The sequence below is a fragment of the Xiphophorus maculatus genome, chromosome 1 (genome assembly GCF_002775205.1).
Source record: "Xiphophorus maculatus strain JP 163 A chromosome 1, X_maculatus-5.0-male, whole genome shotgun sequence".
Lineage (NCBI taxonomy): Eukaryota > Metazoa > Chordata > Actinopteri > Cyprinodontiformes > Poeciliidae > Xiphophorus > Xiphophorus maculatus.
The window spans coordinates 20,341,882-20,354,325 of NC_036443.1; the positions used below are offsets into that span (position 1 = coordinate 20,341,882).

Sequence of the window (12,444 nt, forward strand, 5' to 3'; positions counted from 1 at the left end):
AAATGTCAGGGCCAACGCAAGCAAAACTTCCAATTAGCCAACATAATGTTGGGAAATATGCTGTGTCCTCCCTCACACAGGAAAAGGCAAAGGGTCAAACTGCCTGCCTGAAGGGAGGGACAGCTCTGACTGGTCATAAGCTGTTGACAGAAAGGTCAGCTCTGCCAAGGTTGGATTAGTGGATAGACTGGGAATGTTAGTCATCAGGAATGACCAGTAACATTTGCTGGAAGATTAACCCACACAGCTAGAAATAAAAAATGGGAGGGGAGATTTCTACATCTGTCCACACAGCTTTCACACAGAGTCAGATGATCAGAATATTCTTGTGCCACACCCTAACTCCCTTAAAGAGATAAACCAGCGATTCATCCACTTCCATGAAAGGCGGGAATTCACACAGCCTGCAAACTAAGATTCTGAGATCAATTTGCTTTGGGTGAATATTTCAGAGTATTCTTCTGTTCAGATTTACTTATGGGGTTCCATGGACAATTAATTTGCACTATGGAACTGTAATAAGGCTCATTAACACATTATTAAACACTAGTTAAAATTCTTTATTGTGGATATAGAAATGCTAACCTCTGACATTAAACACTGGAAAGGGTTTTTACCAAATCTGTTAAAAGTAGTAACTGTGAATGCTGCTAATTAGTGAAAGGGAACAATGGTATGCTAAATGGCAGTGAATTAAGAAAGGGATATAATGCCTAATTAAAAATAGACACTCAATGGATGCTGGACTTCTTTGGTCATTGGCTGAAATGACCAAAGAAGTAATTTATTGACTTCTTAGGTCAAAATTACTTCCTTGATAATTTCAGCCAATGACCAAAGAAGGATCTTTTATTCAAATGTGACTTTTAAGATTAGCATCAATAGCCAGTTTACATCCATCCTTTTATTTAAAGGCCTTATTTAAGAACTTTAGAGAATGAAGAGTGTTACAAAGACCAAGGAACTGAGAGGACAGGTCAGGTGAAAGTTATGAGGAATTTTAAAGGAGGGCAAAGTTATAAAACAAGATCCATATTTTCCAGCATATTATGAAGCACGGTTCTTCATCAAAATTGGAAACAGTATGTCTGAGCAGCAAACCTACTAAGACCTGGCTGTTCATGTGAGCATCAATCATAGAAACATGCAAGAAATCCCTAGTACCTTTGGAGGAGCTTCGGAAATCCACAGTGTAACTAGGGCAATATGTCTACATGACAACCACTTACCAGTAAATCCACAAATCTGGCAAGAAGAAAGCTGTTGTTGACAGATCACCATAAGAAGTCCAATTGGGAATTTACAACTTAGCTATGACAGACACACAGCAAACATCTGTAAGTAGATTCTCTGGCCAGAAGAGAGGAAAGTTAACACCTATGGGCCACATTCTGTGTAGCCGAAAACTGCATAGCTGAACAAACACCACCATGTTTCACATCCCCAATGTGAAACATGGTGGTGGCAGCATTATGCTGTGGGGATCAACAGATACAGGAAAGATTATCAGAGTTCATGTTGGAGATGAATGGAGCTAAATAATCCTGGAAGAAAATCTTTTAGAGCAATGGTGTCCAATTGCCACAAAGTTTGCTTTCCAATAACATACTGTGCTAGCTTTTCAAATGATTGAGGCACATCAGTAGAATGTATTTGTCTTTTATTAACTCAGTTTTTTGCTTCTATTTTCATATTTTAATACCATACTAGGTAAGGCCAGATATTTAACAAAGTGTATTGGAAAAAGTAGTAGTAGGTCCTGTGCCATTTTTATAGCATAGAACAGACTTTTATTTCTAGACTAATCAGAAAATAATAAACCCCCAAAGGTAAAAGAGAGTAGTCTGTTTTTATTTTATTTCAATTATTTTTGCAAAGGTGCACATCTATATGTTTAAAATCTATAATGATATACAGATTCATTTTATACAGAAATCAGTCTGCACTGGTCATTTTATAAAGAGATTAAGTATTTAATAATAGCAAGTAACAGCACAATTCGGTTTTTCCTAATTGGGGTTAAACTTGATTACTGTTCACAATCCTTAAATGGAAAGCAGAACAGAATACACAACAAAACATTTGCAGGAAAGAAACTGAGCCAAGAAAAAAATGACTCAAAACTCAAGTTGCTGCAGTTGTGTTTAATAATGGCCTCTGAAACAAAAAATGTAACCAAATACGGTTTGTCTAAGCTCTGCCTCTGGTTCTGCAAACACATCCAACACCATCAACCAACATACTGTTCAATCAGTTTCGTTCAGTGTGCACTCCATTTGGGGATGTTATTGTGACAACTTTATTATTCTAACAATAACAAAAAATGTGCTATGAGTAGTGGAACTCAAAGTGATTGACCTTAAATATAATTAAAGATATCTAAGTAGAGTTAGATAAGCATGGTTTAAGTTTTACATTCATTAACAGATAATCCTATGAGTCAAAATAGTAAACTTGACACGGTCCAACTAAGTTCCCATCATTACACACATAACAACTCACATTCTTTTAGAAACATCTCTGCCATCTAAAATAGAACATCTTAGCAAGAAAAACTGTTAAATATGAGCCCCCCTGATTACTGGGACAGATATGTAAAGGGGGCAAGTTTTGAACAAATCAAATAAGAATAAACCTCTACATGTGTTTGTTTGGAAAGTTTGCTCTCAGGTCCTGAAGAGCACCGCGGCCGTCACAGCTGTAAGAGCCACAGCAACCACTGGCCCCCAGATCATCCACGGCTTCTGCAGGGAGCAGCAACACAGAAAAAAAATAAACTGAACATGACCAAAAGACACCTCCCATCAGAGGATCACCGACGTTCACACAGAGGGAGTTTGCGACTGAGATCAAGACGAAACACAGCTGATGGAAGTAGCCAATTAAGGACAAGCTCTTTAGGATAAAAAAAATTTGCGTCGTCACAGCCAACGGGGAGAAACAGTTGTTAAGCGTTAGCCATTCAGACAGAACAAACAGATGTCAGATGTTGAAAGCTGCATGATTAGAGGTTAAGATTTCTTAGACGACAGTTTTCCCCCCGAGGAGGGCATTCTGGGAAAGCAGGAAAAACCCAATTAATTCATGCAATGATTGAAACTACACTGATGGAGATGACAGATGTAGGCCGGCTCGGCAGGAGTAATGTGTACCTTGCTACCACATTGCGCCGAAGCACCAAAACAGCAAAGCCAGGATAAGGCCGATGACTATGGCTTGAACAGGCAGCAAAAGTGGCGTCTACAGAAGGGAAGGGATATTATAGTAATCAACTGCAAAGGGACAGACGTCTGTGGGTGTTTAGCTTTCTTTGAAAATGTGTCACTCAATCACCCTGTCTTTAACTGGTGGTTTTCACAGTTGTTTGGCTTATAAGAAGCTGCCAGTGTTCAGCATTCCTCACACAGACATATAAGAAAACAGATGACAGCACAATCCAAGGACTGTCTTCTAAAGACCGATTGGTATTTGGGTAAATTTTTCCTATTTGCTGTTTATTTGTTTTTTGCCCAATGCTGGCTGTCCCTGACACTGCAAAGGAGTTTTCCTTAACGTGAACATTTATCCAAACTTAAACATTCTTAAGATGCTTTTTTATGTGGCAATATATAGCATCACATCAGGATTTAATTCAGAATGTACTGGTGCTAGTTGGCTCAGGATATCTCCCTAAATCCCAAACTTTTTCAAACTTTTCAGAAACTCTACAGGTTATTAAACCTAATTGTATAAATACCCCTCTCCCCCCCACAAAAAAAAATCCTTGTATGCGTGAAAGGGAGCATAATTTCTAATATAATAAAACACAATTTGTAAATCATAAAAATGATTCACATTTTATGTCTTAAAATCAAACTAAATTGGACACGGTCAATATAATGTTGCAGCAAAGTTAAAGCAGGGCTCGTCTACAGAAAACCAACTTCACAAAAGATGTGTTAAATCATTTCTAAACTCAGTTGCGGATTGTTATTTAAACGCTTCTATTACATTAATGTGTTGTCAGTTACATGTAGAGAGTATGACATTGACAGGGGTCGGTACTCACAGTTGACCCTTTCTCCTGTAAATCCTCCATGCCAGCTTTGAATTCCTCCAGTTGGTCTGTCAGTGTCTGTTTCTCTTGCTCAGTCTTCTCGTATCTTTCCTTTAGGTCAGAAAGCTCCATTTCAGCCTCCTCATACTGCACAAAACAAGTAAAAGACAAAAAAAAAAGAGAGAAAAAAAGAAAACTATTTTATTTTCTTCTGGGTATCTGTTGATGGAGTAAATCTATCCTCTTCACAAGTTTTGTCCACTTCTTACAATTGAACCTACTGCTGAATCTACTTTATGTTCAGCTATTCAGTGCAAGCTGATAGCAAAAGGAGGCCCTCCGTTTCCTTTTTTCATTCAGCGACTGAAAGAGTGGAGGTTAGCGATGACTTCATCTTTGTTTTCTTTTGGGCTACAATGCCACTCCTGTCTGTTTGCTACAAAAGTGAGTGATCCCAACCCTGCTTGCTGATTCTGACTGGCGGTATACAGCAGGTTTGGGAGGAACGGTTAAACTCACAAAATCCCTAAACCTTTCCATTTTTAACACGTTACAACCATAAACTTCAAAACAATTTGCAAGGACGGGGTGATACAATGACTTAAAGCAACACATAATTCTGAAGTGGAAGCAAAAGAATACACAGTTTATGGAAGCATTTGTATTCAGCCTCTTTACTCTCATAATTGAGTGTAACTAATTGCCTTTAGAACTCCCCTCAATTTGTCACTTTTAGTCTGTTTGTGTGTAATTCAATCTCGGTATAAATCTAACCATCAGAATGCTCAGCTGTTGGAAAGTTTAAAGCATGGTGATAGTCAGGTTATAAAACCTAAGTTTTGAACATTTCATGGATCCTCGTTCATCTTGTACACTCCTGTCCAAATATGTCTTATTTGGAAGAATGATGAGAAGAAAGGGTTGTTGAAAGAAAGCCACATCAAACCTGGTGGAAGAAAAGATTGCAGATGTAATTGCATCAATAGTGTTTCCAGGAAGTACTGAATCGGGTTTTTAGTGTTTTGGTGTCAATATAAAACAACCGCTAGGTTGTTTCAAATAACTTGTAATTATGGTTAAAGATTGTAGGTAGACTTAGTGGTTTTCACTAGGAAAGCAAAGAATTAAGCAACTTGATCATGTTTAAATTGAATCAACTGCATTTATGTTACCCTTGATTCTTCTCTTTTTCATACAAATTATTATTTAGATTTTTTAAACATTTCTTCTAAGTATAATTATTGCTCCTGTGCAAAAAGACAGAAATGTAATCGTGGGTGACTTTTATGCTGACAATTCACTTGCATTAATAAGTAAACCTCCATGGCTTGTTGAGAGGGAACGAAGGAAATGTCATGAATAGTTAAAGACCCTGTCAACATTGTGGCTGTAAAGCAGTGTGGTCAGCAGCACATCACATGCAGCTGCAGTACCGCAAACTGCAAATGTCACAAAACCATAATGACCAAAGTTCCAGATTTTATTCGATTTTCTATTTCCTGAAATCAGAATTAATAAAATGCATCATATGATTCAACTGTTAACTCTGACGTAGAAACCCCGAGACCTCAACATGAATGTACCTCTTTCTGCAGAGCCTTGCTGCGTCTTTCTGCCTCATCCAGCTGGGTTTGCAGCTTGGAGTTATCCTGCTGGTGCTGAAGTTGTACGGCCACCAGGTTCTTCTCCAACTCCTGCTGAGATTCCTCCAGGACTTTGAGTTTGCCATTCAGGTCAGTATTCTGGCCACGCAAACTACCAAAAGCCGAACAAAAAAAAGCAACAAAATTTGGAGGAAAACAGAGAAAACAGTGCTTAGTTTATTTTGTAGTTTAATATAGTAATTAGGTCACATATGAGGGGGTAAAGCTACACATTATGTAGATCAGTGTACTGACCTGACGAGGTCCTGCTCCAGCTGCTGCTGTTTCTGCAGCAACGCCTCTTTTTCACTGCGCAGTGCTGCACATTGACTCTGCACACTGGCCTTTTCTTTCTGGTGAGCCTTAAAGATCTCCTCCTTCTCTGCCCTCAGAGAGGCACACTCATTTTGCAGACTGTTCTTTTCTTTCTGATGCTTATTCACCATGTCCTGTTTGTCGGATCGCAGGACGGAGCACTCTTTCTGCAGACTGTTACACTCCAACTGCATAGACTGCAGCTCATTGGCTGCAACGAGAAAGTGGTTTATGTAATCGTGCAGTCTCGGAGCAGATGGTTTGCTTTCAGTCTGCATGCACATATTCTAAAGCATGGTTTCAAAAAGTTGGGGAAATTAATCAAAAAGTTAATTTCTTTCAGCAAACTCAAACTAAAATGTGAAACTCACACATACAAGTACAGAGTTTCCCACAGTTCAATATAAGCCTGGCAGGCCACCAGACTTTACTTGTGCCCCCACCAGGCTGAGCATTGTTTATTTATTTATTTTTAATTATTGCCTTTTTTAAAGATTTTATAGTTGGTATTTAGGTATTAATACTTCAGTCTTCCAATAACGCAAAGCTATCAAGTAATATTTTCAAATTTCCTGTCAACTTTAAACATTTTTTAACTCCAAAACATGGCGGCCGTCTTGATGGCTGCCCTAGCGCCCCAAGCACAGGGGTTTAGCAAGTTTTCTAGGGGAAACCCTGAAGTAAAGCTAAAAAAATAGAATATTATGAAAAAACTGAATATTTTTACTATTAGAAATTTTTTACTTTAATATCATCAGCTAACAAATACATTTTTAAATTATGTCACTCTGTGGGTTATTAATCTTTATATTTATTGAAACGTTTTACAGCTTGAATTTCATTGCTGAAATAAATGAAGTTTTTGGTGATATTCTAATTTATTAAAACAGACATATGCAATCCAAGTTTAAGCTGTTTGGATACCATCTCAAGTATACAAATTTATTCTTAACGCAACAAAACTCATATTCCAAACCACTTGGTCAGAAAGGTGCATCTTTGTAAGTGCACAATACAACGGTTGATTTGGCTTCGAATTGTATATTTGCGCCCTTTCTACCTTGTATTTCAGCTGTTTTCTGCCACTGCTTGCTTTGCTGCTCCAGATCACGTCGCAGGTCCTCAATCTCCCGCTCGTATTTACTGGCAGTCTGACGCCACTTGTCCAGGTCCTTGGAAGCAGTTGCCAGGTTAGACTGGACGGCAGTGACATCACGGTCCCGCTCTGCAGAGGCCGCCTCCAGGGATCGTTTCAGCGACTTCATCTCATCTTGTGCTCTTTGCAGCTCGTCACGTGAACCGGAAGAGACATTTATCTGCTCCCTTAGAACATCCACCTCATCCTGGAGCTGCTGCAGCTGGCCTGTCCAAACCCAGGTCAGTGTTTAGATAAGAAGAGGTGCCTTTTAATGGCTCCTTAAAGAAAGAAAGTATTTCCAGTCTATAAATAAAAAAATTTACCTTGGAGATGTTTAATCTGTTTGGAAGATTGCTCGGTTTGTTGCTTATGCCCTTTCCTCTCTTCTTCCAGAACACCTTTAAATTACAAACGTATATTTGGAGCTTACTGTATGTGTAAGCATGAAAGCACTGAGAATCTAAATGGCTGAAATGTATGCAGCATCTTAGCTACTCCATATTACCTTGTAGCTCGATACATTTCTGCTTCTCTGTGTTGGCTATCTCCCGGGCCTCTCGAAGTTCATCATTCAAGCGCTGAATCATTTTCTCAGATTCACCAGAAGAACCCATGTTGGACTTGGTCAGATCATCTAATAATGAAAAAAATGTTAGAAAATGTCAACTGGTGTCTGAGCAGAACACCTGTCAGGTTAAAGAGCTTCATTTGGAGGATGAAGACTACTGCAGACTTACAAACACTTGTAATGCATGAATGTCGTGTTAAATTTGAAGCTGATTAGTTTTGAACTGTACTTTCTTAGATTAAAGGACTAATGTCCCAGCAAGATCTGGAGAAGCTCATCCATGCATTTATCTTTAATCACATTGATTACTGCAACAGTGTCTTTAGTTTCTGGGCTCCACTAATCTGGAACAAAACTACAAAAACAGCCAAAACATTGAGTTCCCTTAAATCAAGGATAGAAATCCACCTGCTTAGAGATGCTTTTGATTCATAATACCTGGAAAATTGATCAATATATTTAATGCACATGTGCTTGAAAATTTTGATGATGGCATTTGACAAAGTGTAATGTTTATTGTTTGTTTCGTAATTGGTTACTGTATTACGTTTTTGTGGTGTAAAGCACTTTGAATTGCCTTGTTACTGAAATGCACAGTAGAATTAAACTTGTCTTCGCAAATCAAGTCAACCACAATAAATTATGTTTATTGTGGTTTAATTTCCCTTAGCAAGTTGCATCTGGACTATGTGTTTTCACATAGTGCACAGAACTGACACGGTTGGGTGACCAGGTCACCCAAATTCCACTTTCTTCGTCCTTCCATCTTCAGTGTTTTTATTATGTGGTGAACATAAAACATTTGCTGTAGCGATTTCAGTCAAACTTGAAGTCGTCAACTTTGGACAATGAACTTATTCCTTGGTCACAACCCTCTAAGTCTATGTTGATGAAAACTGGCTGAAACTGTTTGAAACTTGTGGTTGCTGACTTGTTGCTGAACGCTATAAGCTCAGGGAGACGGTTTGGTTCAGGCAGTGAGTAGTTGGACTAGTGGTCGTTCCCAGGGCAAGAATCTTCAACGCTTCTAACCTCAACACTGTGGACAACCCACTCTTACAAAAATGTCTTTGCCAGAGGCAAATTAATTTAAATGAACTCTACCAACTTTACCCAGAATAATGGTCGAAAACCTAGCCCGAATTATGAAAGAAGTTATTCATGGTAACAAATATCCTGTGGTTTCAGGGTCCACTATGCTATGGCAGATTTAAACCAATAATAGTGAACTTGTATTTATAATGTCAAACCTTGTGGATCCTAGTCATTTTTTTTGTTGCAGTGAACAGTTCAAATCAATCATTAAAAGCTTAATATGATGTTTAAGTCTGATAGAATTTAGATAAAATTTTGTGATGAGAAATGAGTTTCCATAAAAATACAAGAGCAGAAGATATGACTATGTTAATTCAGCTGCAGGCCCAAATAGTTAACAAGGGCTGCTAGATGATTTCCCAAGATATTGAAATAGGCCTGTTACATAAACTAATTACTCATCCAGAAATAGGCACAACTGTACGATCTGCATTTTCTGTCCAAGCTTCTAAACCAACTGTCCATCACCCCAGCATCATACCACTCTCTGGCACATTGACATTGTTTATTATTAGAAGCAACATACAAACAATGCACAAAGGAAATGGACCTGCCAACGTTGTCAAGGGTCTGTTGTGTCTCCTGGGAGGGGTGGAAACAAACTCCACAAATATTTCAGCTTTGCAAATTCCCCTAATCTGCCACAGCTAAGAAAAGAGATGACCTAATCCAGCGCCAAGCATTTGGTTGGGGCCCAAAACAAAGAGGAACAGCAGGTCGAGCTTGTGCACCATAAATGGATGGAAGGACTTGAAGTGCCATGACAAGTTACAGTTGTTCATCAATGTCCCTAAACTGGACAAGTGTGAAACAATGGTTAGGAGCTGGTGACATCCTTTGACGAAAGCACATGACCACCCAGCTGTGTGCCAGACAAAGGAAGAGAGGGCATGTTTGCATATGTATGAGCGAGAAGCAGAATGTGAGTGGGTTCCCTGTCCTGTAAGTCTACTGTTTGTGTTCGCTTCATTTGAAAGACGCAATGAGGATATTACACACAAGAGTGCAACATGTTATCTTTAGAAACATTAGCACTTACAGTATGTCATTTATTGTCACAGAATGACACCTGACAAAGCAGATATAGTTTAGTCTGTGAGTAAAAATACCCGGTTGACTTCAGGGGCTTGGGGGAATGGCGAGCATCACGCTGCCTCGAGTGACGACAGAAAACAAAATGAAGGAGAAAGTCTTTTTTTAGCTCAACTGCTGAAGGCCAGAACCATCGCGGCCCATGTTTTCCTGACGTCTGTTGCCTTCTGAGAGGCTGATGTAGCAAACTGAATCAGAGGTGCTCTGAATGTCCACATTATTCTCTTGTAAAGTGCTGATCAACCTGCCAGCAGTGATATTCAATTACAGCTCCAAAATGTTCTATCTGAAGGTGTCTCTCTGAAGTGATACGGAGGACACTGTTTGCCTTGTGCTCTCTCTCCCTCTCTCTATATTATGTGCAGTGAAGTGTTACAAATTCATCCATCATGCAAAATTGATATGCTTGGACATTCTGACATGAATCCCCTTATTTGTTTCAAGATGCCTTGTGTTGGCCCATCGTTGCCTTATCTGCAGGCTCTTGTGCTCAGAGTAGATACATTCTCTAATATGTTGGAATAAGAGGTCATGATGTAAAATAAGGCCATTTACAGCCATACGCTCTAAATCCAACTCATAGCTCCAAACTCTGATCTTACTCATGCTACATTAGTGTTATTTTTAGCAAGGTGCGCTGTGGCATGAGAAAGATACTGCCAACTCATTCAGCTTAATTATGTATGTCCATGCTTGTTGAAATAAATAATAGCAGAGCTGAATTACCTTTAATCAATGAAACGCTGTTGAGTGGATCACTCAGCTCTTTCTGATCCATTTGCTTATCTGCTAAAAACAGGAATAAAAATGAGAATATAAATTCAAATCAACCAGCAATGTTGACAAACAAATAACTCCCCCTGTTAATGCTGGAGATTTCTTTGAAAAAGAAAGCAAAAAAAAGTGCATACTCATCTATGACGACGATGGTTGTTTTTTTAAAGAAACAACTGCTTAAAATGTCCCTAAATGACCAGAGGATATAATACATACAGATTAAAAGGTAAAAAGAAAAGCACTTTGAATAATATTACCTTAGGTGATCCAGGAGCTACAGTGCTCTGTGCCGAGGCTACAGCAGTCCGTGACATGAAGAACTCTTCAGCAACTAACAGATTTTTTCAGACGTGAACTGGAGCAGTCCAAGCAGAAAAAGGGGTTGACTCTGATGTGACGACAAACGTTAAACCAAACCTCCCTGCTGTATCTGGACTCAAACTAACGTGGAATTAGAACGAAGAGGATTAAAATAAATACACCAAGTGGTATCGTCCTCCTGTGCTTCTGTTCAAGTAAAATGTTAATCCTGAAACACAGGATTTCCCCCCTTTATATGTAAGTCCAACGCTCCTGGGTCACAGATCCGTATAGGACAACTGGGAAGCTGCAGCTGCACACTGACACAGAGAGGTTTTGTTCAGGCTCCGGAGCAGCTCTAAAGCTGGTCGGTACTGAAGTATAAACCTGCAGGATGACACGGAGTAGTGACTGCTACTGCAGGACTGTGTGTCATGAATGTGCAGCATCCTCCTCCGCTGTTGTTTTATCCTATTCTGTGTACCAACAGAATAGCTACAGTACTTCTGTGTTTGTGCAAGATCCAGATATGATCTGTGCAGAGCTGGACTAGAAAGTACCAGACAGTGCTTTGCAAAAGTATTTATAACATTTAAACTTGTTTACATTTTGCCACATTACAGCCACAAACTTTTGTTTTTGGGGGGGATTTTTTCCTGATAGATTAATGCAAAAACCCAGTTGCCTCACCTGCCCGTGGAGAAATTCCTTTTGTTGCTGTTACATATACTACTCTTTGCAAACCTAGTGCTTCTGTAAGCATCAGTTGTCTTGCCACAGATTATTAATTGTATTTAGGTCTGTGTTTTGACTTGGCCATTCCTAACATAAATATGCTTACATTCCATGGTAACTGGATTATTGTCCAGTTTGTGGTAAATGAAAGTCTTTGGTTTTCTTCCAAGACTTCTGAATATTTAGCTCCATCTGTCTGGACAACTTGATACTGCAACCACCATTTCTGACAGTGGGGATAAAGTGTCTAAACCAATAATCAAAGTTTTTTTCCCCCCACACTTAACATTTTGAATGTAGGTCTACAAATACCACAACAAATTTCAAAAGCTAGGTCAACCTACGTTGCAAGATCTGATTTGAGTCAATCTGATCTTAAACCCTGTACCACCGTTTGATTGAGTTAACTCTATAAATCAATGGATTATTCTCTGTTTTCATTGTTTGCTCCCTTTTATTTTAGCAATACTGCAATTCCTCATTAGGTGATGTACTCTTAATTAAAATGGTTTACATCTTTAAAAAGAAAATCATAAGTGGGCCAGCAGATTCAAAATAATTTGCAAACTTGCTAATGGCCAGATCATGTAATTATTATTATGGACCCTTAGCTTTATTTTTTGTTAGCCAAATGTTTTAATTTAAACACGCAAACATTAAGAAATCACTAAACTAACTGGTGTAAGCAGTGTTTTAAAATGACCCTGCTCATTACCTCATTTAATCTTTTACATTTTTTGCAAAG

At 38.8% G+C, this 12,444-nt stretch overlaps 1 protein-coding gene across 3 annotated transcripts; it reads right to left on the reverse strand.

Moving 5' to 3' along the window:
• Positions 1-1,952: 1,952 nt before the first annotated feature.
• On the reverse strand, positions 1,953-11,543 carry LOC102231181 (sarcolemmal membrane-associated protein-like). Of its 3 annotated transcripts, none has more exons than XM_005805656.3 (10): positions 10,922-11,541; positions 10,614-10,673; positions 7,638-7,766; positions 7,456-7,530; positions 7,055-7,357; positions 5,935-6,205; positions 5,620-5,791; positions 4,049-4,183; positions 3,153-3,240; positions 1,953-2,744 (listed from the first exon to the last, which is right to left on the reverse strand). In XM_005805656.3, the coding sequence occupies exons 2-9, from the start codon at positions 10,663-10,665 to the stop codon at positions 3,157-3,159; spliced, it is 1,221 nt and encodes a 406-aa protein (XP_005805713.1). In that variant the 5' UTR covers positions 10,666-10,673; positions 10,922-11,541; the 3' UTR covers positions 1,953-2,744; positions 3,153-3,156. The 3 variants fall into 3 exon arrangements, with proteins under 3 accessions (XP_005805713.1, XP_005805712.1, XP_023189054.1); XM_005805655.3 differs by having other exon boundaries at positions 10,614-10,676; positions 10,922-11,540; XM_023333286.1 differs by lacking the exon at positions 3,153-3,240 and having other exon boundaries at positions 10,614-10,676; positions 10,922-11,543.
• Positions 11,544-12,444: the final 901 nt, after the last annotated feature.

Coding starts and splice junctions, on each gene's coding strand:
- LOC102231181 (XM_005805656.3), bottom strand. CDS start 10,665: ATGGATCAGAAAGAGCTGAGTGATCCACTCAACAGCGTTTCATTGATT. Junction 5,792..5,934: donor CTGGAGCAGGACCTCGTCAG/GTCAGTACACTG, acceptor GGCTTTTGGTAG/TTTGCGTGGCCAGAATACTG. Junction 3,241..4,048: donor TACAGGAGAAAGGGTCAACT/GTGAGTACCGAC, acceptor TCCCTTCTGTAG/ACGCCACTTTTGCTGCCTGT.